This window comes from Nothoprocta perdicaria, unplaced genomic scaffold (genome assembly GCF_003342845.1).
Source record: "Nothoprocta perdicaria isolate Ctin4 unplaced genomic scaffold, notPer1 scaffold_134, whole genome shotgun sequence".
Taxonomy (NCBI): Eukaryota; Metazoa; Chordata; class Aves; order Tinamiformes; family Tinamidae; genus Nothoprocta; species Nothoprocta perdicaria.
In genome coordinates, this window is record NW_020454472.1 from 955,341 (window position 1) to 982,093 (window position 26,753).

The window sequence follows — 26,753 nt, forward strand, 5'->3', positions numbered from 1 at the left end:
TGTAGGCAACACAGCTTCCAAAATTGCTTTCATCTACCCAGAGTAATTTGAGTAGCTGCCTCAAAAGTTGTCTAGTATATGCAGAAGATGAGACTAGATGTCCTAATGATATCTGATGTCCTTGACCCTGGTGAAGCTATAAACATTTGTTCCAGTGTCTTGAATGCCCATAAAATCTGAGTCGTTCACATTTTGTGTATCATATTTGCTTATTATGTGCGGAGTAATACTAGGATGTTATAATGATTTATTCTATTAATTCCAAAGTATCTACTCCTGCAGAGTATGCAATTAAGCCTGTTTTCTTGAAAACTATGTACTTGGAAGCAATAGGCTAATAAATATAGGAAAGCAAAGCAGCAGCACCCACTCCTAACCACTCAGTTCTTTTTAATAATTTCAATGTAAACCATGAGTTTCCACTGTGCAAAGCTCTCCAAGGTAACTGCGCTGTGGGCTGAATTTTTTCAAGCTTTATCTCCGAGAATTACTGAATAAAAATAGTTCAGCCAGTCTGAAATTCAAGAATGAAAATCTGTATTTTCCTATCATAAAATAAGTTGACTTTTCTGCTTTATTTTTCAGAAAGCCCTTCAGCCAATTTGGAGGGGAACAAAAAGTTGAAATTGGCAGAAAATAACTTTGACAGGAGAGAAGTTCCAGCATTTTGGTGAAAATGAATTTTTACTTGATTCTCCTACAGGCCTTTGAAAATGGTAATGACTGCASAGTGTTCTCACTGGAAATACCATCTAGTCTCGAAATACTCGGTTTCAAGTACCTGAGTACTTTGAGTACCTGAGTACTTTGAGGCTAGATGGTTTAAGCTGCACAGAGGAAGATGTAGTTAAGGGCATGTGAGCATTATACCCAGCTCCTCCACTCAAGGGAGGAGGTGACAAGAACAGGGGTAGCCAACTAACAAGTACAGCCTTTATCTCTGCCTGGCTAAAACAGGTATTTCTTGAGAAAAAAAAAAAACAGAAGAGAATATGGAACCAAGTATATTCACATATACATACATAAAATATACATATAAAAATGCATGTGTGTGTGTGTGCGCACGTGTGTGTATACATGCATTTTTTTTCTAAATAGAAGTCACCAATGAGCCACTACTCAAAAAAGACTACAGTTCTATAGGTACAGGCTTATTCTGTGAGCTCTATAAAGCCACAGTAGGGCACTATGTGGAACCAGCTAGTGCAGCTACAACAAAAGGTGCCATCAGAATTTCTGTGTTTGACTCTGTGCATATGACAGGAGCTACCCCAAGTGTACTGCCAAGCAAAACACCTTGCCCTGGTCTTTCCAGGATACATAAAGCAAAATCTTAAAATCCCATATTAGTCAGCTGAGTTTATCACCAAACCCAAGGGAGGTGRGGCCTGCTAAGGTGCACATCCCTAGCACAGAAATGCTTACCTGCAGCACAAATGAATTCMAAAKGTAAAGTGCTCCTTCTCCACAAAAATTYGACACACTCTTTTCTTGGCCAKTATTTTTCTACAACGCTTTTAGTCWACATGCAGTAGACTACACAGTAAGACAAACATCTGTGACTACTTCACATATGAATATTAATAACATCACATATACAAATTAATAATGCAGGACTTCCCAGTTTYGTAAGAGAAGAAACATCTCACCATGGAGACCAAAAATGCAATAAGAGCACCAGGCATGTGTGCCCTCGTTTTTTAAGGAGAGATATTGCATGTGTGTCATAAATACACATTTTTGCGCACACACACTATGCTCTTGGAACTACATTTCTGTTCTTAATTACTCCAAGGAGCACAGGCTGCTCTCACTATTGACTGCAGTTACACAGTTGTAGTTGAATGAAGAAAAAAACCCAAAATGCAGCTCAGTAACACTGGGTGCACATATTCATACAACTAAGATATGGACACGGGGTAAAATAGTGCAATCAAAACAACTGGTTCTCACCTTTTCTGGCTGATCCTGAAGAGGAGTAGAGGCCTTATAACCCAGCTGTAGCAACATAGCTTCTGCTGCATTTCTTTTAGCTATTTTCTTGTTTGGGCCTGTTCCAGTAGTAATCTCATTACCTACTTTTACCTTAAAAAAACAAAAACATTGATCACAAACATGATAAGCACATGACCCTTCAATATCGCCACATAATAAACCTGCTGACCTACCAGCAGCTTTACYGCCCTTCTTGTGCAGATACAGTCTCCAGAAAAGTAAGAATAGTGCAAGGAGGGGCCTGTGGGGCTGCTTCCCACAGAGAACTTGCCTGGCTCTCTTAGAGGCTCCCCACACTCAGAGCCACAGGCTGTTTTTCTGTTCATCTGTGGGGCACRGGTGGAGTCCTCTCCCTCCTGCCAGCCCCACTTCCCTGCGCGTAGCCCCGGCTCTTGCTCTCCAATATTCTTTCAAGGAGAAGGTGCTACGGGATCTGAACTTCCTCTCTCCTTGCAGGAGTGGGGCCTGCAGCAAGTCCCCAGCACGACCACGGCAGTGTCCAGAGCAAGGGAGATGCCACAAATCAGCCGGAAGTTTAAAAGACAGTGGCTTCTATAGAAAGAGGATATACAGGGACACAAATAGGTGCATTCTGCTGCCCCTGAGTGGTGGAGTGAGACACAGGGGTAGATTTCGGGGGAACAAGTGCAAGGAGGACACAGGGCTGTGTCCTTCTCCAGGGCTCACCCTGGCCTCCTTTTATCAAGACATTAGACCTGTAGGTTTTCTGACAAGCAAGATGCTATTCATAAAACCCGAGGTTAAAAWCTAAAAATAAAGATGTGTTTCAGACAATATATCCATCAAGTGTGTGGCTATTATTTATTCTTTGGGTTTGGTGGCATTCAGAAACCACACAAGATGTATGTGCCCCATCTGTGCGGGATATCAGCTCTGTCATCCGTGTTTGTTTGGGGGATATTCATCGCTCTTTAATAGCTACATGTCACCTCGTGCATCAAGTCACTGCATTTGCTGAATTCKCTCTCAAAGCAGTGGATGGTTTCACAAGCATGTTGCAAAAGGAAATCTAATAAAAACAATACAGCACACAAGGCAACCTCAGAGGTTTGCAGAGGGCTGCAACATTCTGCAAAGAGCTTTAAGCAAATTAGACAGACACATACTTGTTAAWTAAAAATGTGTTATTTAAGATTTGTTATTTCATAATTACTGACTTTCATCAAAGCTGAGAAGTTTATTTCAAATACTATTAATTATAAATGCATAAGAAAAGCCATCAATAAATATGCATGACTGTAAATATCCCCTGGAAATAAATATATACATAACCAAACAAAAAGATTTCGCTACATGAAACAGAAATATCAGTAATCACGAAAAAAAAACCAAAAAAATCCACTAATCTTCTAGGCAGCTCTGTAATCGTGATTAGAAAATAGTCAACCTGCTGCAAGTTTGCATGCAATAAAATGGAAGGACTTTAATGGGATAAGACAAAATGATAATTTATAACAGAGTTTGCAGTAAATCAACGTGCTGCTCTTTTTCAGACCTGTAAAACTGGTTCAGCTATTATTGTAACCTCTATCAAGGATTAAAGGTCTGACTACAAAGAGCAGGAGCTTTCTGAGCCGGGCTCTGGGAACAGAACACCAGCAAATGTCATCAGAGGTTTTCTTCTGTTTATTTAGTGGTAAGGACAAGTAATTGGATCCATTTCATCACATCTAAACTCGCTCTTTGTGTGACAGATAAAAATGAACATATTATCTCTGGATATTTTACTTCCACATTCAATTAAATTAAATGAAAACATTGTTTAAGTAGTTTATACAGAGGCTTTTTATTCTGATAAGGGTTTTTTTTTTGAGTGTCATAATGGATCCACTGAGATTGCCTGAAGACAGGGAAACACCAGGGTGATTCTAGTGTATAAATACGAAAGAAGTTTAAAAATCAGGCTATATTATTTTGAAATACACACAATATTGCAACTGATCTATGGAATTTCTTTGATTCTCCCTTTCACAAGTCTTTTTAGATAGAGGAACCTCCTATGCATTAACTTCCTGCAACTTTATTTTTTGATTCAGACCCATGATTACTATTATTGAGAATCCTCCAAGGAAGAAAGAAATCCTCTGCCATTTATTGCACACAGCCATTTCCTGAGACCTCAAAGAACCACCTCAGATCATGGACTCCCCCAAGCAAAGCTGGGCAGGGAAAGAAAAATGGCCTATGACAGGACCACTCTCTTTCAAATACTTTCACATCACCTGATAAAATTGGAAATTGAAATCTATACAATCAATATTTATATACAGATTCTGTAACGAGACAAAGAAAAAACAAAAACAGGAAAAGAACACCAAAAACTTTCATACAGAAAGAGAAATACAAAATTCTCAAGAAAGACCATTTGAGATTCAAATATCTGAAAATCCAGACAGATATAAAAGATGGACTTAAAGACTTAGGTGAAAATATAACTGATTTTGTAGAAAAAGAGGTGCTGGGATGTCATACATTCTGCCTGTGCTCAGAAGTGACATTTTGGCTTGGTTTGTAGACAACAAGTCAAAACACGTTGTGCTCTGCTGTTCTGAACCGCTCCAGCACAAAACTACCCGAGTGAAAACACACACTCACACACCCCAAAAGCAAAACCACAAAACACTTCAATCTTGCTTAGCCTGGTGTTGTGCTACCTCCCACAATACCACAGCCACGTTAAAGCCTTGCCAATATTCTTTACAAATTAAAGTAACATTGAAGACGCGTCATTTCTCCATTAGGCCCAGGACCTTTCAGGCTAAAGCAGGTGCTGAAAGACTTTCTGTGGCAATTCAGGTATCAGCAAAGGGAAAGCCTGGAGGAACTCAGGAGGTCCTCCARGATTTACCACATTGAGGAATCAGCTCTCTATTACGCCGCGTTTTTGCCTGCCTTCAAACTGAACTGAGCAAGAGAATGGCCTCTAAGACAGCTGTGGTTTTTACCTGCATAACAAACTCCCGGCGACGGGGCATTCCCCTCTCCGACAGGAGAACGTACTCCGGCTCCTTCTCCTTCTTGGCCTGCTGGATCTGAGCCAGGCGGCTGATGGGATTCATTCCTTGGCCATATTCTGGTCCGGTCTGAAAAAAAATCAAAGAAAGCCATGATTTCAGCATATACCCCCATAACTGTTATGCTCTTTTGGTAAATCATTTCCTGCACGTCCTCTCTTCTCTAAAAACTTGTTTTGAGGGAATAAGAAGTAGATTTCATGTCATGTTCTCATCATGAGAGAGAAGCTAAGGCTCCTCAAGCTCAAAACTGCAGCAAGAAAYGGGTGCTTGCTGCCCACCTCTGCTATGGGAAGGGTGCGTGTCCAACACRTGCAGACTGCCAATGCCCTTATCAATCCATGCAGGTCCTCAGAGCCTGCATGGCAATAAGCAGCCTCAGCAGTTGCCCTTCACTGCCCTCCTGGTATGAGCCTTGCTCCCAGCCCCTCAAACCAGCCCAGAACATGTAGCGCGTTTAGAGGGCGATTTACTGAGGGGACAAAAGATTTGCCATGAAACGAGGAAGTCACAGTTCTCTTGGGATTCCGTCTGTCCATCCTAGGAAGACACAAAAGCTGCAGGAGGCTGTTTGCATGCCACAGGGATACACCCCTGAAATGCTGCTGTGGAGTAAAGCTGGAARAGGGAAGGAGGGAAGCACCCACTAAGGCCATCGCTGCCGTGCTCCGTGAGCCACCCCAGGAAGGGCTCCAAGAGCTCTGCACGGCTCACAGGCAGCAGCATGGTTGGCAATGCCTGCTGACTGTGCATGCCCTGACGTGAGGGGGTAAACAAAAGGAAAAATTACAAAATACCTGTAACCAGTCCCCAAATCGCTTTAGTATGTTGTGGATAAGGTTCACTCTAAGCATAGAGCTACCAAAATACTTGCTTGCAGAAGGTAAGGAGAAGGAATGAAGATACAAAAATGTTTATGTGACATCATACATGGCTAATTCATGTATCATAATGCATAAAGAAGAACTTATAAATTGAATCTGAACATAGAATTGTTTTTATATTTTTATGCTTTTTCTTTTATGAAGGCATTTGCAGATTAAGAGCAGATCAGATGTCATGCCTTTCAAAACAAAGAAGAGGCGAGTGGTCAAGTCCCTAAAGAGAAGACCAGCAACTGAAAAGGAAGACCAGAGAAGGAAAATGTATGAAGAAAGTTGTGCAGCAAACCTTCCATACTGCAATCACTGAGGTGTTTGAGAACTGGTAGGTGAAAATACCAAGACAATGTCATGCAGAAGGCCAGCGGCGTGGGCAAGGAGGTAGATGTAAAATGACGAGCAGCTAAATAAAGTGCAGGCAATAAGATATAACCTTTAAAACCTTGCAAATGTATACCTACTTTTTTTTTTTTTTTTTAAAGTCACTTTTCTTCAATGCTGAAAGTACATTCAGATTATGGAGGTTTGGATATTCAAAAAATAACGACCTTCTGCATATACACATCTTGGCTATTAATGCCTGTTCCTAATGTGGTCAACTTTGGGGTAAATTCAATATAAGATGGTAATGGTATATGGTAATTATATGGACAGGGATTTTGCTATTTATATTCAATCTAACTCTACTTAGTAGGTACTTGAGTAGTATTTACCAAAGTGAGACAGCCAGAGCCAACACTTCTGCAATAGTATCTTCTAATTTTCAGGTCTTGAGGCTTTAAAGCTAYATTAATGCTGGCAATTTTGCACTAAAAATATATGTATTTGGTAATTTGGTAATTGGTTGCCTGTGATTTCAGTATGAAATGGATATATAATTAGTCTTGATTTCTTTGAAAACTATCTCATTCGAAGGCAAATGAAAAGAGGAAGAAGGCCGGGGAAGGTCTMTGTGGAATGTCCAAATCCAGTGTTGCCCTCTCCAAAGTGTTTGCTTATTATACATGATTTTRCCATTAGTTCCTATGCAATCCTGCACTCAGAGCACACTGCACTCAACACAGCGGTTTCTAATCTTTGTTCAAGGTTAAGTATTTATTTATTTACAAATAACAAGGGTTTTTTCTTTTAAAGATTAAAGCAGCAATGCATCCACTGTCATGGAGAATTAAAGCACCATGTAAGAAACCTGAGCTCAGAAGAATCCAGAGCCTCTAAAGGAAGCTTCAGCAGTGCTGCAAGAAACACACTAGTATCCTYGAGACGAGGCATATTTTAATGGAGGGATGGTTCAAACTCACCAAGTCTTTCACAGGCTCCAGGCAATTTTCTATCTTTTTGAGAGCTATCGAATGTTATCAAACAAATACTAATCTCAACATAGGTACTTTGTAGGTTCTATTGGTACATAGGAACAACGAGTACTTTTCTTTGGAGCTTGAAAAGTGATATGCTCAACTGATATGAATAAGCTGCTGGGCTTCTTTCAGCTCTCCTGACAATCAGAATGAGGCTGGACCCACGAAACTGCCAAATCCAGCACCCTGAGGGGAGGAAGCTGGACTGGGCACCATTTCCCTACCTATGTGCTCCTTCATATATCTCAGTCCTCAAATGAAACCTGKGGTGGGAATGAGTGGGGAGACAAGAGCAAGGAGAGCGCCATCATATACTCCAGAAGGGCTTCCTTATGGAGTTGATGCTGAAAATTCACATGAATGTGCTATGATTTTCTTGGGGTTTATCCTCTGCTACACATTTGGACAAACTCCTGCACATGCCAGTGATGTCTGTGTCTTGAGTCTTAAGAGCAGCACTTTACAAGCAATTACCTGTGAGAATTTCACAGCACTCTTAGAATTTAAAAAGATACCTGTGACAAAAAATGGCAAATGGATCTTTCCAAATTTACATTTTGAGTGATTCTGTTGCTTCCAAGGCAAAAGTGCCTAATTCTGGCACAAAGGCAGACACCCACCTTCAGTATCGTTTTGGGGCGCTTTTTAAAGTACAGCTTGGGCTTTTCAATGACAGGAAGGGGAGGAAGTTTCTTAAGCTCCTGCAGGACAGCCATCGCAGCACGTTTCTTYGAGAGCTTCTTACTGTTCCCTTCTCCTTCTGCAGTGAATTCGCCGACGGTAACTCGTGTGACGAAGCTCTTCATATGGGGGGGTCCACTTTCTTTAATCACCTGTGGGACAGAAGTTACATGGAGTCAAAGCACTCCCTGAGAATATAACTTAGTTATTAATTTCACTCTGCAACTTCATTCTGCCATACAACTTACCTACTACAAATATCACCTTCCTGCTCATTGAAGGCATTCATAGGGTTTTATATAATCTGGACAAGGATTAATGAAACTATCAGGTTTGAGGATAYAAAACTAAGGCTGATGAGGTAAAGCAAGTCTAAATACCCCATTCAGTCCTTCACAGAACACAGTGTAGGCAATAACACAGCACATATTTAGATGAAGGCAAGCACACTTTTCCTTATAAGCCACTTCACATACTTCAATTCACCAAAGGCCACCATGCTCAAGCTAATTCTGTAGGTACAATATTCAGAATTATGTTCRTAAGGCTTCACTTTAATCTACTTTTTTCTTTTCCCCTCTTTTTTATCAGCACAAGGATACACTAGGATGTCCACGCAAGGTCCCCAGCTCCAGTCTCCAACACCAGTAATGTTCTGCTGCTCAGGATGCCAGCAGACTGGCTACCCTCTCTCCTCACCCTGCCAGAGCCGGCAGCCAGGAGCGACTCCTGGGATATCTGCAAYGCTGCCACAGTCTCGCCTCCCAGATCATCAGCTCTGCTGGCGTTAGTGCCACAGCASTAAGGGGGGACATCAGCAGAGCCTYCGCAGCTCACACGCAAAAAGCAACCAGCTCTGCAAAGCTGGATTCACACATTCCTCTCCAGGCATATCCAGGAAGAAAAGCAATGAAAACACCTGCTTTAAATATCTCTTAACTATTAAAAGTTAAAATATTATGATGAAATAAGACAATAAAGTTCTGACTGGCGTACCTTCCTTGAGCTCTTTTCTATCTTCATCTTTCCACAAAACATGCTTTTTTTGTGTGTGTGTGCATTTTTAGAATGCACAAAAAGAGCATTTCGTGCATTTTTGCAAAAAAGCATTTTTCCAAATGGCTTTTTTTTGGCAGGTTAAGCCAAGYGGGTACATTTACTAACACATGACAGCAGTGGCAGTGCTAGCCCAGCCATCTAGTCCCGCATGCAGCAGGTACCGCTCCGGACGGAACCTCTAAGCTGCCAGAGACCTCATTTGTGGAAAGGATCCCTTATCTTGCTCAAGAGGAAGAAGCAGCTCCCTAATTTAATTTCTGCTTTGTAAGGTGCATTAGAAGAGATCACCATTTGCCAGGCACCTCCTCGTGCTAACCCCAAGGCAACAGGGACACCCGCTGCTCCGGCAGGTGCAGGAACGTCAAGGCATTTGCCCGAGAGAAGGGAGCTGAGGCAACGGGGCTGGGCTGCTCTTGGTGCAATAAACAGTGTTTTTATGGGCTGAAACCCTCAACCTTGGTATTATTGCAACRTGTTTTGTATTAAGGTTCTTTTTATCAAGGTCATGTCCCAAGCATTATTTAGTTTTGCCATTACACTGTAATGAGGTCTCCTTAGGCTTGTATTTCTTTTTTAAGCCCTCTTCTGTGGCAATTCCACCCAGCAAATACAATTATCACAGCATATATCAATAAAAAGACACAAAATCAAAATTAACAGAAAACTTGGCCCTCGCTTTCCCAGAATAAGAGGACGTTGGTGCCAGGCTGGGATTTACCCGCGGTAGCCAAGGCRTGTTCTTACTCCCAGTTTCAGGGTAAAAAACTCACCAGTTTTCTCAAAACGACATCCCTTGGAAGTGGTGCGTTAGAGGCTGAGGGAGCTGGGCCTGTTCAGCCTGGAGAGGAGGMGGCTGAGGGGGGACCTGATCAGTGTCTATAAATACCTCAAGGGAGGCAGTGAGGAGGAGGGGGCGGCCTCTTTTCAGTGGTGGCCACTGACAGAACTAGAAGAAGCGGCCACAAGCTGAGGCACCAAAAGTTCCACAGGAACTCAAAGAAAAATTTCTTAACAGGGAGAGTGACAGAGCCCTGGCACAGGCTGCCCAGAGAAGTTGTGGGGTCTCCTTCTTTGGAGATCTTCCAGACCCGCTTGGATGCAGCCCTGTGCCACGTGCTCTGGGTGACCCTGTGTGTGCAGGGTGGGGGTTGGACTAGATGGAGGTCCCTTCCAACCTCAACCATTCTGTGGTCCTGTGGTTAGTGTTTCCCTCAGCTCGGCTCTGCCTTCCCTGCCAGATGGAGCCGGCGCTSCCCACAGCAGAAGTGAAGAACGTGGTTGCAGGAGCATCCGTTCTGAGGTCCAACAGGGAACCTGCAAAGCACCTGCATCCCTCCCCCATGATAAAGGTGTATAAAAACGTGTATAAAAGGGTGTATTAAAAAGTTGTGTACCATTTTAAAGGTGTATCTCAGCCTACGCCTGCCTGCTGCTCTCCAAGTATTACACGCTGGCTGCAAAACTTGGCCAAACTAACGGTAAGACTCTTGATCTTCTTGAGCTTAGATCTTATTAATACCATAGGTGTTTTCACTTATATGCAATATAATGYATTATTAAAATGTACAAGAATGTCTACACTGATCAGATGAAAAAGGATAAAGTAAGTGCTTAGGAAATATAATTGTCACACTCCTAAAACACTGCRTTTATGTACATTTTCTCATATATATGAATGTACAGAAATGTATACAGAAAAAAAAGAATTTTAATAGGAGATTTTATTTTCATATGCATGAAAAAGTAAATCTTAATATAAAACTAATGTTTTCTGGTGCTTTTAACCTTTTAAACTTTTAAGCGTGTGACACCAGGTAAATAATTTCAAGGAAAATATTCAAAACTGTGTTCCTGTTAAGAGTGTAAATGGAATGAATCCCACAGGCTTCAACGTGCTCCGAATCAAACTCAAGATCCAAATTTGGTAATTTAGCAAAAAGAATATTAACCTAGGGGCATTTTTGGTTAATCCTAGATTTTAGCTCTTTTTACACCACGTGATTTCAAATAGTTGATCTACAGACCTAAGGACACAAAACACGAACAAGAAATGCCGTCTTTGCTACCCAAGAACACTTTGTATTAGTACACTGAGCCATTTCCTCAGCTGAAGGATTCAACCAAATCACAGCTAATTGAAAGCTGAGAACTTGATTAAGGGTGACAGTTCAATGTGCTTTTCTTTTTCTGTGCCACTGATTTAAAGAATAACTCCAATGAGAGAAAACACACGGGGCCAGACCGCGTCTCAGGTCAAGTTACATCAAGGGTGAGTTTGGCTCCATTTAACGGCTCACGCTGACAAATGGRAAGCAGCAGCACAACTACAATGAGAGAGGGATGTTGCTTCAATGACTACCGAGAGCACAGGTAGGAAATTCRATACATTTTGACAACATTAAATCAACTTTAAAGAAAAGAGAAAAAAGACAAAAAATAGGTTGGCTAAAATGTCACCTATATGCATGACTATTTAGAACATTGAAAATACCCACGTAGTTTTGTGAGCTTGTGCAACAGTTTCCCAGTCTAAAAGTGAGAGGCTGGATTGCCTACTAAAAATGAAGAAGGTTGGCCTCCCTTTATGCAAAACTAGGAGGGGGGCTATTCAATAAATTCATAATCCAATCTGAAAGCCTTAATTGCCAGGAGAGCAGCAGCCAGGGGGGTGTGAAACTTTACACTGAGAACTTGCTTGGTTTTCACAGCCGGCAGCTTCTCCGGCAGCTCAAAATGCAGTTCAAAATGCAGCGTTTGGGCTGCTGTCGCTACAGCCAGCCTGGCACACGGCAAACTTCCACTCCTCTCTTCCCAGAAGAGCAGAGCAGGCAGGGGAAGCGCCTGTTCAGGCGCTGCTTTTCCTCAACCCCAGCACTGAGGATGAGGAAAGGGATTTCTGTATTCGGTCCTCTAAATTCTCCAGGATACTGAGTGCAAAAGCCCCTGGGCAGAGCAGGTGGAGCGAAACCCACACACTCAGGATGCACCGACACCACCGTGCAGGGCCCGGGCTCTGCCTGCTCGCCCTCCTCTCCCCCTGTGATGCAGCTCTGAAAACATGTTTACATAGGGCTGCACGCATCTTTATGGCCACGGCTTGGTTGCATAACACTGCACTGTAGGAACGTTCGTCAGATGAGGAAAAGGCTGCTCATTTTATAGCCACCACACACACCAAAAAAAAAAAAAAGGCTGGAGAAAGCTTTGAAGCAAGCCTGGAATAACACAAAACCATTTGTAAAAAGAGCCTCACTGTAAACATCAAATCCTGTGATTATTCAGTAGTTTTATTGAAATATAAGCCGTCTTTTAAAACCCAAGTTAAACCAGAGCTCTATTTAAGAATATTGCTTCTACYTAAAGACAGGAAATAACTCAAAACCTGTTGGGAAAAACTGTCTTTTTTCAGCATTCTACGCAAGAGTCTCATTAGACTTTAGATATTTTCCTCTATTACCATCGTTCTTTCCTCACTAAATGCTGTCTCTTAAGGAGGCTAAAACACTGGAAGGAGGTTAAGGATACACTCAAAGTACTATCCCATTCTTTCTCTCCTTCCAACTTCCCAGGTAATCTGTGATCCAAGCCCATTCACCTTTCTGTATTTAAGTGCACTGAGTTACACGGTACTATTTCAAATGCTTTTTAATATTTAATGTAGAAAATGATTAATTCTGAGTTTTGTTTTTTGAAGTACAGACAGGCGTTTMCCCCGTGTCTGCTTCTAATAAAAATTACATTAGTCTTTTTGTACAGTTGCAAACTGATATGCCAGCATCTCCACTTTAACCCTAACATTTTACTTTCTCTTCATTTTCTTCATTTTCATCTTTCAWTTCTCTTCATTTTCTTATTAACCCATATTATATCTTATTCCAATCACRCACCATCAAACACGTGTCCATTTGCTATACTGCACATATATATATATGTATGCATGCATAGATGTGTTTATACACACACACAGGGAGAAATATATAAGTGTATATATACATATAATATATATCCTCTGTCAATAAAATAATTCTGTAGCTTTGGCTTCCTGACTACTGTACGACAGTTCACACTCTAAAAAGTGTGATTTCTAAGAAGGTCTAAACTACTCATTTGACATCAGCCAAATCACAGAATTGCACATGCAAGTCAATTGTATACACCATGTGACCTTGCAGTGTATTTTTTGGCATGTCAATATGTATATGAAYTTCATGTACAAAAAAAAATCTGGAGAAAATCACGACTACCAATAGAGGCATTACAAATGTCCTCCAAAAGTAGTCAGTAAAAGTATATTAGAAAAAGCAGAAAAAAAAMCCCAACAACTGTAAAGTGTCATTTAGAACTGGATTTTTGACATTGAAATGACAATCAAAACTTGAAATTTGKTGGATTCCACAATAGTAAGACTAGATTTTTACAAGCAGCTTGTATAAACCCTTSTCATCAGAAAAATTCTGTTACTGTTACTTATCCTACCATAGCTAAATTATTGATTGTATTGGAGCTATTCCAAAAAAAAAATTTACTACTTAAGGTAAACAAAGGTGTCAGAGCAGATTCATAGATAAATTTGTATAAAATGTGAAAAAAAATCTTAAGTAGAGATTGACAATGATTGATTGATACTTAAGAGTCTTAAGTAGAGATTGACAAGGCTCTGAGCATTGTGCAAGACAGAAGTACCACTATGAGTTTCTAAAAATGGCACTAAAGATGTGAAGTGTCTCAAGGGAAACTTCTGTAGTGTTACTGTACACATGCCTTGCAAAAACCTCTTACAGAAATCTCGTGAAAACATTTYGGCCAACTCCATTTTGATAAATGATTTCAATTCAGATCAAATGTGGCCACTGGCACCCAAGTCTCACGTGCTACAAGGGAGTTTGAACAGCCTTTGTCATCCCACTTGTTACCACCCAAATGTTAGGTCTACAATGCTCTGATAGAGTGACTAATATAATAGTAAAAATTCAGTGTCTTAGGTTAGTGTATAACCAGTGTGTTAGTCTTAACGTATTAGTCTTAGTGTATTATCAAACATTTCTATTCATAATCTGCATTAATTTGAAAGTGTCATATTTAGAATTATTGTTTTTAATCTTAGTGAATTTTAGTTGTAGCTTTTTTTTTTTAAACTCTTTCATTGCAAGCAAATAAGTATGTGAACACATACCTCAAAACTGACAGGTATATTGCGCTTCAAAGCAATTTCAAACACTACACTGATCTCAGACTTGTTTGCATCTTTATCTTCTTCTGTTTCTTTTCCTGCTTCTCCATTCTGAAAAATGAATACAACATGAAAAAAAAATTCATATAGAAAACAGACACATTTTCTATTCACATAGGATTTTTTTTTTAGAACATACAATAATTAAACACGCTTTTCCCCCAAAGCTGCATAAAATGCAGTCCAGCTTCACATTGCTCATACTAAAAGAACACACAGACATTGGCTTGTAATTGCCTGTTAGATGGCAAAGTAGCTTCTATTGACTTTAGGTTTTTTAATAACACAGATAACAACCAACTAAATGCACAGGGCTCGTGTCTGACTATTAACAAGACCATTACAAATCCTTTCCCGGGCTCCCCTCGTGGGCACCCTGTCCAAGCCATGGGCGAGCTCCGTACTGTCACACGGGGCAGTTCATTGATTCACCCCTGCTCTTGGACGGGGTCACCAGGTTGCAGGTGTCCCCAGCAGGTCCAGCTGGTGACTGGCCCCTCCGCGGCCTTCCCTCTGGGAGGTCTGACCAGTATGAAAAGGTAGTGACAGAGAACAGCTTGCTCAACACAAAACATTATTTATTTATCCATAGGAACATAACAAACAGAGAGGATAAGGGATAAAACAACAAAAGGAATATATAAACATCAATCTAGCTAAAATTCAGCTTTGCTTTGCAGTTTAGGTGAGTCCCATTTTTCTCAGAAAACCATCAGTATGAGGAGCAGTCAACCAGCTATCACCTTCTCCAACTTCTGCCTTTTGGTCCTTGACCCCAGGCCACATTCTCCTTGGCTGTCAGAAGTTTGACTTTCAGCTCCTTTCAAACACGGAGCCCTGAAGGTTTCACACTGAGACCGCTCCACAACCGTGTAGCCTTGGCCAGGCTCCTAATTTTTTATTAGGGGAGGTGAACATCAAACCAACAGGGCTGAACTAGGTGGATTCCTGCAGAGTTTCAGCCTTGCATAATAAAGACTGATATAAATCTTTACCCACTAGTATAAATACAAAATCCAGATACTGAACTTTTTTTTGTGTGTGATGTTACTTTATAAGTCCTTCACAGTAACAACGAAAATTATCAAGATTTTATCTATTCTTTGTTAACTTAATATATTTCTCTTTAATGTAAAGCTGGACCAAAAACATAGCAGAAACAGGCAACTTTAACAGAGAGACATGAGAAGCCTTTTCTCTCATTAAATGGTCACAAAATTTTGAGTGGAAAATGCAATTTATTTCCTTGCCAGGGATATGGAGCTAAATACAAAACGAAAAATTGCTAAAATGTGCAGAAGCTGCCAAAAATAAAGGTTGCAGTACTAAGCAACAGTAAGGGGAGCCAGAATGAAATAACGTAGCACCTCTGGCTCATTTCATACAATGAAATGTAAAGTACTACTGAAATCAAGAGTGTGKGTCATTATTTATAGGACGGGCAAAACAGTGATTCAGTAAAGGACTTGAGTTCACAGAGAATAATCAACTGAACAGAGATTAAAGGATAGCATTTAAAAGCWCACATGTATTTGGGGACTATAACAAATATCAAACAGAAGCTGTGGGATACTATTATCACTATAAACAACTGTAGTGAGAATCTGAGTTAATATTGTATTCAATTCAGCTTGTGTTTTATGAAGTCGATTGATAATCAGAAAAACAGAGAAAAGCAGGTGTAAGAATGAACTATTGACTGGAAAAAGCACTTTACACTGATATATTAAGTAAACAGCATTATATAAGAACATTTAAAAATTACTTGAGCATAACTGATAAAAATTATATGGGGAAGAGTTTTGTTTACAGTCATTTCTTAGATTTAATAACGACATGAAAAGATCTATTAGATAGAATCAAAGTTAAGTAAATTTAGAAGAAATACAACTGATCTTTAAAAGGGAGAATAATCAATCACTGGCATAAGTTACATAAAATTATAGGGGGTTCACTGCAGTGTCACTAAGCCTTTAGGTCAAGATGTTTTTACGTTATACTCTGGCTTAACCACATACGCAGAGCCTAATGCAGAAACTGCTGTTTAGCATTTTGTGACTAATACAAACACATCACTCTAATAAATCACTAAATGTCCGCTCTCAAAATTTCAGTCCTTGCCTATTCTCCCATCAACGCACAACAGGGCCCAAGTGGAGACTCAGGAGGCTGCATCCCCAAGGGCTGGGCCCTCGCACTGAGCAACAGCGCTTCCAGTCTTAATCATCCAACTCCCTTAACTTTGGAAAGATAAAACATGTCCCAGAGTGTCTGAGGTGCTTTGGATTTGAATTTGATCCTCATTCCAGAGCTGACACTTTAATTGCAAGGCCCTTCTTAGGCTTCCATGCTCCGAGGCAGCGGAGCTGCTTTGGCAGACATACAATAGTGCCTTTATGAAAGCAGGTCACCTGCACCCCTGCTCTCTTTGCTGTTTGTTTCTCCTGTCCGTTCACCTTACACTTTCCACACACTGATGCAACAAGCTACTAAAACAATGTTTTTCTTCAGTGTTCTAATATGGGAGAAAGATTTCGAATTTGACTTAGTTTTGCAGAATGAAAAACTTGGTATCTCCAGATGAAAGACTATAGAGAAATATGCATTAAGCAAACCCAATTATGTAGCTCAAAAGGCAAAAGCACATGTACACGGTGCTATGCTCCAGGAATCCCGTTCCAGTGAAGTTCTTTTCGTGACTAACAGACTGGTCTCAGCGGCCCTGTCCTCGCTCCCGGCTGTCACTGGAAACACAGTGACAAGAGGTGAGTGGGGCAGAGCGAGGCTCAGCCAGTCAACACGACGGGCCCAGCCAGACTAAAGCCTGACCCACGTATCTGGAGCACAACTGCAACGGGCCCAGCCAGACTAAGGCCTGGCCTGTGTATGAGGAGCACAAGGTGCCTCGTGCACCTCCCGCAGCAGGCGCAGATGCCRCAGCCCAGCGCCGCTGCAGGACACTGAGCTTTGCTGAGCTGGTCTTTGCTGAGCCGGCCTTGGGCGCTGCTGCAGATCACGGGGCTCTGTGCGTGCCTCAGATGGGCCAGCGGCAGCAGGGCCAGCCTCAGTACGTGAGGSCCTTACACTGCTCCACACTGTCAGCTCAGGGACAGCTGCACCCTGCTCCACCACGCTGGGAACACTGGTTCCCCTCACACAGGCCTCCTCCTGCCTTCACACGGCATCCACGACTGGAATTCAGGAGCGACAGAGCCTCCTCTTCAGCGCGACCGACCCTCAGCCCGACCGCCACTCGRTTTCCCGCTCTCAGACATCTGCCACTTGAGGTCCTGCGGGATCCTCTCCGGCTTCCTGCTGCCTCACTGCCAGCACCTCACGGCTCTTCCCACTGCCCTCGCCAGCGGTGCGGACACCTCAGCTACRCCAGGCTACCTACCTGCCCCCTCTGCCTCCTTACACACACACCTCACGGTGGTGAACAGAAGAATCAAGTTCCTTTATTAGTTCAAGACAGAGAAAACACAGTGCAGATTGCTACAAGATTTAGGAAACTCAATTTGCCACAACTGCATCCTCTCCTAAAAGCCTACGTATCCTAGGATACACTAATCTAAACAGACACTAAAGAGACCAAATTGGACAYGAATATGAATTTAGGTTTCTACCACTTCAGCTAAGTAAATAAATGTTACCCAGGTTTCACAGACACACGCTRTGAAAACTAAGCACTTAAATGTGCTTAGCACCACCTATCTTCTTATTATCCTATACACATAGATAACAGCAGTTTACTTCCATGCTGATTAATGGTTATCTTGAATTCAAGGTTTTTTTTTAATATAAAATACAATATTATGTATGTAATTTTCAAAAAAAATAAGGATATGTTGATCTAAAAGTACAGTTCAATAATATGACATTCCCTCTCAGCTTCATGCTTTGCACTCATCATCAATCTCCATTTTTTTCTGGAAACCAGAAGAGGAAGGTAGGGAATTAAAAACAGGAAAGGAAATGGAGATTCCGCTTAAGATTTTACTTACATATTTGTTTTAATAGCTTTTCACTTAAAAAAAAAAAATCAATATTAACTTTAGTAAGTGATTTTAAAGAGAGTTTCCTCATCCAGAAAAACAATATTGCCAAACCACAAGGGTGAGCCAAACACTCTGGATAAAAAGGAACTCATTTGGATATAGGGTGAGGCAGATGGATGTGTTTTTGATATAGAAAAAGGATTTCCATTCTTAAAAAGCAGCTTGAAACAAATACACAGTACACTGAAGGTGCGGTTAGTAATTCTTTGCTCTGTGTACAGCATTTCAGTGGGAGTCACTGGAAAAGTGAATACAAGAAAGGAATTGTGTCCTGATACATTTGTTCTGACTCATATGGCTCATTTATTGTTTTTGTGCTTTGAATTTGCAATGATTATTCTAAGAATAATTTTTCTGCAAATATATTTTCAAAATATAAAACAATATTTTCATTTATAAGCAAAAATAAACACCATCTGCAAACATAACAGTGAGAAAACTACCTATTTAAAAAGGGGCTAAGTGGACAAAAGCCTAAAACCATCTACCAGCTGTTCAGAAGTTATCACTAAGGTCATTCAGGCTCGTAGGGGGATAAAGTCAACTCAGCTGTAGAGATCACATTCATGGCACAACAATCGTGCAAAATCAATAAAGCCACTGATTAAATGGACATTATTTCTACTTTGGGGATAATCCCTTTTTTTTATATATATAATTTTACTTAACTGCTGTTGATAAGCCTCTCATCTTCAAAACGCCTTTCTACTTTTACTAATTAATTCTAGTTCCATGGTAGGTGTGGTTTTATTCAGAAATAGTAGTAATAATTTTTACTATTGTATCTCCACTTGAGGTTAATAGGTTTAAAAAAAAAAAAAGGAAGCTAAATGAAACATTAAAAAGCTGATACATAAATTGCAAGATAATGTGAAGATTTGGGAAAGTATATTTTTTGAAACACAAACCTGAGGTATTTTTTCTGGAATAGGCTCATTCTGGAGAACTTGAAGGGCCTTCATTGCAGCATTATGTCTAGCAGCTTGACGAGTCTTTCCTTCACCAAAAAACTCACTGTTGCCAACAGTTAACTGGACATAGAAAATTTTAGGCACCGGGCAGTGATACCTGGAGAGAAGTCATGAACAAGTTAATACGTTTCTATACTTTCTATACAAACCAGCCATACTAGTTATCCATTTAAAATGTGTATTTTTATGTAATATACAACAGTAGTTACTATTAAACATTACCTCCTCTCACAGGGTAAGATCTAACACTCCAATACATGACTCTCATTCCTCTGCTAGTCTGTTGGTAATTCTAACAGCAATCTTACGATGCCCACTAGCTCTGTGCTCTGTGTATGTGTGCTGCTCTGCAATGAGCTGGACTACACTGCAGCTGAACCACCCTGCTCTGCTCTCCCTGTGGCTTTTGTTCTGACACCACGAAGCCTAAGTAGAACTGAAAGTTTTCTGAGAAGCTGTGTGTGCCTTTCCCAAGGGAAATGGGAGAGATGAAGCAGGAATGTAAGGTGTCTTCTGCAACATGCCCACATGCCTCAGGTCTTGTAGGGAGCAGGGAGAAAATCGGATGGCAGAGTCTGAGAGATGTGAAAAATGCACTTCTAGTCTCTTCTTCAGGCTCAATTTTGCAGAGGACAGGAAGGAATATAATAACAGGTAGGAAGAAGCTCCCTTCCTACATTGAGCATTATCCAGGCCTACTGAAGAAAGGCAGTAGCCACCATTCCTTTTTTTCTTCCCTCCCCCTCCTCCCTTTTTTGTCTCTTTTTTGAGAAAAATCTCCAAATGTAATGGCTTATTTTTCTTACTGTTTTGAATATACCGCACTGAAAGAAAGATAAAGGAAAAAGCCACAAGTTTTCCTATTAAACAGTGCAGCTATTTTACCTCAGAGGATGTATTACCTTTTCCTCGTTATTACCAACTCCACCTTTCTATTTTCAGTAATAAAAATTGCTAATCCAACCTAGCCAGATACATCCATCCTGCTGGAGTGGAAGACAGTGAGAGAATGCCATTCTTGGTTTTGGAATATCCCATTAGAAAAATTAGAACCTGTCAAAGTAATTTCTACAGTAAAGTGGTGAGTTTTTATCTCTTGACCCAGGAGAAGTAATTCAACCCCCACAGCTCTTGTCACTCTTAAAATTATCAACTTTTAACAGAACATTATGAAAAAAAAAATCAAGTAAAGAAAATGCTCTCTAATGAGAGATTTGCTTCTACTCTATGGTCAAGTATGCCAGCGGCTCCTTCCTCAAAAAATGTTTCTTCTAACACACCGCAGATTTTTTCCTCGGAAGAAAAAAAAAAAAAAAAAAAAAAAAAAAAACCACCCACCAAAACTTCACAGCTTGGCCAAAAGCTGGGCCGATCACAGCACAGCTAGAATCACTCAAAATCCCAGCATTTCTCCTTCCTGTTCTTACTAAAACATGTTCCCATACTAAAACATATTCTCTTCATTTCTGTCTCGCTGCAGGAGGTCATATTTTCCCTCACGACTCCTTGACTTTTCAGTTACAAGTCATTGATTTGCTTCCTCTGCCTTGAGGACAAAGCCAGGTTCACCAGCTGGTAGCCCACAAGATCCAATTATCCCTTTTCCTTCTTAAAGGTGGACATTTTCTTCCCATCATCCAACCTCTTCCAGTCACTACAGTCTACAAAAGACGAGAGGTCTTTACAGTGACCAAACCAGCTCYCCCAGCACGTCAGATCTCCCCACTGACTTGTCCCTGTTGACCCCCATGCTCTCCTCCCTGCCATGGTCAGTAATTTACTCCCCAGAGTCTGGCACTCGGCATGGGGAAGCCTGAGACCAGATCCTGACAGCAAAGAGCAAGGCACAGCAGAACCTCACACCAAGAACCTCAGTGCACCTTGGGCACCAGGTCCCCAGCTCCATCCAGCCCTGTGTTTCTTACTGATATTCACATCCTTAGACAGCTCCATTGCCAAATGAGCTTTAGCTTTATATATTTAAACCAAAAATGGAATTCTCTTAGTTAGCAGCCTGATTAAACCTACATTTCAATGTAATATGTTATGTSTTACCTTGAAAGGCAAGATATTAGTCAGGCCGTTGGTGACCACTGTATGTTTTTAACAGAGTATGACAAGTGACACAAAGGTGTATATATAAAAAAATACTATCTTTTTGGTATTACTTTGCCAGTTTTACACTGCTTCAATGAAGTTAGTTCAGATTTGTGCCAGTTTAAGTGAGGTTAAAAAATGAGTTAATGTCTAGCTGCTTTAATTTCCCCAGCAGTAGGAGTTTAAGAGCTAAAACAGAGAAACCAAATTAGAAATTACTTTCTCTTTCCTTTACTATTATATTCCTTTATATTCCACTATATTCCATTAATGAGAATAATGGAATATTTGGTAGAGATACCAAACATTGTGAAGGGAATACTAACTGAACTAAATTTTATTTTAAAAGCCTATACAAAAAAAAAAAAAAAAATCTGATGCTTCTAAACTGATCCATCTAAACTTGAGATTCTTCATAAGATATGCAATCATACTGTAATATGATAAATACCACCCACAGAAAACGTGCATACTTTTATATACATGTGTGATGTAATATATACGACACATTATATCRTCCACACATGATTACAAAAAATGATAAAACAGAACACAGGCACCTTCTGGAAATACTACAAAGCCCCTATATGAATATTAAAAATCATACTGCTATTTATTAACTAAGGTGCTGACAAACCAAGGCAGAGAAACAGATGGATAGCCCTAAAACTTCCTTTTGTAACTCACTCCACTCCGTTCCTCACTGGTTTTGACATATAGCATCCCCTTGTGCCTTCCTTATACTACCAAAATATACAAAAATAAAATCAAAGGCACAAAAATAAAACCAAAGCAACGCTAATGTGGCAAAATCTATAGTTCTTACTGTATAGATAAAGTACAATGGCTTCAGGGTGAGATTTACATCAAAAAGAATGGTAACATTTTCTCATAGTCTTTTAAGGTAGATTTTCATCGTCTCTTTTGGTTTCATAAGTTTATGTGAAATTCACCCTATGTCAACACTTGGATTTATTAGTTTTATTTGGATTGCAATACTGTTACAGGGAACACGATAGAAATAAATGCAGGGGATATAGGCAGTAAATCTAAATAATAACTTGAAAGAAAGCAAGTCTAAGAATCATGGGCCTCTGACACAAAACATAGCCTATGGTATATCTCAAAAAAGAGTAAAAGAATTAATTACTGAAAAAACAAGGGAAAAATACAGGAAAGCTTCATCAGCTTGATCACTACCAGTGGACTAGGTGAGTAGTTAGGTTCATAATTCTACTTCTYCACTCTCAAAGCAAGGAGTGGCCTAGTGACTTCCAAGATGGAGACTCTACCACCTCAGGGCAACCTGCTCAGTGTTCAGTCACCTTTACAGGGATTTTTAAACAGAAATTCCCTGTATTTTAATTAGTGTCCACTGCCTCTTCTCTCACTGGATACCACTATTAAAMAAAAAATTCTCTGCTGTCAACACCTACTTCCTAAACAAACGCTGACCCTCAGGATTCATCCACAGGTTCTCAAGCTCTTCCCTCTCAGCGGCAGATTCAAGGAGAAAACCATCTAGGTCTCCACGCCCTTGACTACCACTCCCAGAGCCACACAGCAATGCCTGATGTGCTCCAGGTGTCCCCTATTTGCATCACAGGTGCCCATGAGGAAGAGCAGCAGCAGGTAATAGTCCAAGGGCCAGACAAACCTTGGCAGGCTCTATACTGTGTCTATACTAGCCCAAGGTCCTAGCAAGCAGCAAACCCACCGACACGGCATGCTAGGATGGCAGAGGGCAGTCTCCATCCTCTGCATCAGGAACTGACCCACTGCTGTTGCTTGCTGCTTCTTCCTGGTGCTGATGCAGAGCTCAGGCTCAGCTGGTTTGGATGCTTTGCTGGACAGAGCTCCCAGCCCCTTTTCTTTTGCCAAGGGACTGAAGCTGTTCAGCAGTCACAGATCTGCAAGGGGAGCAGGAGCCTTCCTCCTGGTACCACAAGTCACAAGCTTCCAGCCTTCACCATCACAGGAGTCTCTGTCTCCCATGCCCAAAACTATCAGCTTTTCTTGTCCCTCCTTTGCTACAGTGGGGGTTCAAACTCTTGTACCTGCAGGGTTTGGAGAAGATCCAATCTCCTTCTGATCACCTCAAAGTAAGGCACAGTCTGCTTACCTCCCCTCACAGTCTGTTTCTTGGTGGCACAGATCCCCCCTCACTGCACACTTCCCACTGACAAGGTGACCGCCTCCTCCTGTCCCAGTCTCCATGAAGGACACCGAGCATTTCCCGCAGTCCCACACCCACAACGTCGTAACTTCCCTCTGGAGCACAATCTGAGTCCAGGTCTCTGATATGTCAGGGATAGCTGCCCCACTTGGTGCTGGGAAACGTGACCTGCAGCACCACAGACAGTGTCCTCAGCAGAACTCCTGGGCCTCTTCTGTGCAATCTGCACTGCAATGCGCACTGCAATGCRCATTCTAAGCCCAGCACCTGCTATAAAAGATCCTCAGGATCAGCTGGAACAAAAATTCAAAGCCTCCCCTTTCACCAGCAGTAGCTGAGAGCTCATTAGAAGCTGCTAGAGCTTCCTAGGGTTTGCAGCCTTATGCAGCTACCCCAGCCCTGTGCCAGCAGGTGTCCTGAATTTTCTCTGAGTTCCCAGGAATYCTCCAAAGATCCCAGAATTCCCAGAAGATCTAGAAGCAGATCTGGCAAACTGGTGCTCTGTAGGCTGCAGCATGTAGGATAAATTCTGCGATGAAAAAACAGTAGGTATCTTGACAGCCCATCCCACCTTATTAATTCACAGTCCTCTTGAAATAAAAAATAAATAGAAATGGTAGAGCTGTCAGCGACTACTACATTTGGGGAAAACTACCAGATCTGTCATAAGGTCCTACTCTTGTCGAGTTCCTAGGCTTCTCCTTCTCTCCATTCCATGCAATGGAAGAAAGCCTATGAACCTGAATCCACTTTACAAACTCAGGTCCCACAACAGGCCTTCTCTTTTCCATCCCCTTCCCCATCTTTTCTTTTAAAGAGTTTTAAGGGATCTATTTATGTGATAATATGGAAAAATGATATTCAGCCTGTGGCTCTAGAGCGTCATGCAGCTCTTTGGCATTGGCAGAATGATCAGGCTTTTACATGGTTTTCATTAAGCTTTTCTTGCTCTGCTTGGCCTCAAGCAGAGCTAACAGAGCACTGATGATATGAACATTGCCAGGAAAGTATAAAGGAGCACCTGAAGTCCTCGGAAAATGGACTACATCTGCTAGTATCCTGGCTTCCCTACAACTTGGATGGTGTCACATAGAAAAGAAATATCCCCAACTTTTCASTAGTGAAGACAGAAGAATGGGGCAAGATTAGTGACATCCTTAAAAGTAATCATAATACAACAATCCCGAAGTAGAGTGCAACCATTACATGGTTTCAATACCGAGTAGTTCTGCACACTCGAGAGGCACCCTAGCAAAAGGGACAGCACCATGCACAGACACATCTGCCCCTGATCCTTGAGGAACTTGCCCTGTGTTTGACATTTGGCCTCCTAAAAGCACTGAAAGCATGAAAAACTCTGGGTATATTTACAATTAATTTGTTGATTGTTTTACAATAACTCACTAGCAGAGCACTTGCTGTAACAAGGAGTCCTAAACTTCACTCCTATACTTCTCAGCTCCCTGTTAATCTGTTCAGAGACAGAATTTAAATATTCAGTGAAGAACCCTACGTGATACAATCACAATTCACAGAATGTGAATTTACAGACYGTCCAAACCGAACGACCAAAAATTAAAAGACGTGAGGACAAAAAATAGATATATGAAAYGACACACTCAATTGACAGATACAAATACGATAAAAGATAACACTTCTAATGAGCAGTCTCATTTAAGCTACAAAAACAAGTCAATTTTCATCTATCTCTCCTGGATGCTTGAGATTCTTAAGATCATTCCTCAGGGAAGCAAGCAGATTCTCTTTATTCCCTTTAAGTTCCACCGCATCAGAAATCTGCTTTTTAGGCAACTCCACTGGTATTACTTCAGAACGGTCAACCTGAAAAGAGAAATTTCCTCGGTGACCGTGACCTTGAGTGCCAAGTTTCAGCAATGAGCAAATATTTACAGCTAGTTATAAACCCCTAAAAATAGGGGTTCATAACAGAAATGCTGACAGCCCTTAACTAAGTTGGTGTGAGCGGGCGCCACTGTAATTAAATAAATCACCAAGGTCTGTTGACAATTACAAAACTCATTTTGGTTTGCCACAGAGACAAACAAAAATTCTGTTCATTATAATTTTACTGGAATATGATGTCATAACATGGAAGCATACTGAAACAATMTGCTGCTTTGCTAGCCAAAATATTAATTGCATACTAAGGAGCCCTTGGGGCCTCTTCCTTTTTGGCCATCAAATCCACACACACATAAAGACAAATAAAGCATTAGTGCATGGGCTCACACTGCATTTCCTGTATTGCTCCGGATTCCTCAGTGGCATTAACGTTTCTCTTAAATATTGTCACTTGATTCTGAGGAGGGGAAAAAAAGAAACAAGTGCAAGTTGAAGCTCAAGGACTGTAAATTTTATTTAGATTTAGGCTCCTTTTGACTGTTAGAAAAACTCCAGTGAGGCTCTGCCTAAATTCTAACGGATGAGGTATTCTTCACCTATGTAAAAAAATAATGAAAAAAAAAAAAAAAATAGTTATTCCTCCACTATGGAAGTGCTCTATGAAGTGTTCTGCTATTCCAAATTCCAACGGCAAGCGAAGAGGGCCGAGGCGGGCAAAGTCAAGGGCCGCTGAGCGAGGAGATGCCAGCGGCACTGGAAGCAGAGCCCATCTCCACGCTGAGAGGGCCCTTCCCAGCACTCTCCCCTCCGGCGCCTTTCCCGCCCTATCCTGGATGATCCCTCGGCTCGGGAAATGCGCCGAGCTTGGCGAGGGCGCAGGAGCGAGGCCGGGAGCGCGGCGGCGGGAACGGCCTCCGCCGCTCCGCAGCATCTGAAACTCCTCGAGGGGAGCGGGCTGCTCAGCGCAGCTGCTCCCGGCCATGCCCTCGCCTTTCCAAGCAGTCCATCAGCCGCGTGGATTTCTTACGGATGTGACTCAGCTCCACGTTGGGAAGAGGGAAACGTCCAGGACTGCCCCTTTCATCTTCACACCGGCTACACCTTCTGGGCCGTCACGCGGCTTCCCCTACAGCGCCGCGCAACAAGGAGACCCCTTTCCAAGAACCCCTTTTGAGAGCTACAGGCCAGTACCCCTGAACCGGTCCCCTTGTCACCTGCTGGATTACCTCCGAAGTCGTCATCATCATCAAAAAACCTTAYTGTAAGGCTAGAAAGACAAAGCCCTATATTACATTTTTCAGCAACACTCATGCCTTACTAGATAGGGACATCATTTTGTGAAAGCTCTG

The 26,753-nt window shown here is 41.5% G+C and overlaps 1 protein-coding gene across 2 annotated transcripts in view; it reads right to left on the reverse strand.

Annotated features, from left to right (window-relative positions):
• STAU2 (staufen double-stranded RNA binding protein 2) overlaps nt 1-26,753 on the reverse strand; it is a 140,146-nt gene that overhangs the window by 91,873 nt on the left and 21,520 nt on the right. For both annotated transcript variants that reach the window (XM_026033836.1, XM_026033835.1), the window contains exons 5-9: nt 19,206-19,365; nt 14,183-14,290; nt 7,890-8,102; nt 4,962-5,099; nt 1,954-2,085 (exon numbers count right to left, since the gene is read on the reverse strand). In XM_026033836.1, coding sequence (XP_025889621.1) covers nt 1,954-2,085; nt 4,962-5,099; nt 7,890-8,102; nt 14,183-14,290; nt 19,206-19,365 — 751 coding nt within the window. The remainder of the gene's footprint in view (nt 1-1,953; nt 2,086-4,961; nt 5,100-7,889; nt 8,103-14,182; nt 14,291-19,205; nt 19,366-26,753) is intronic.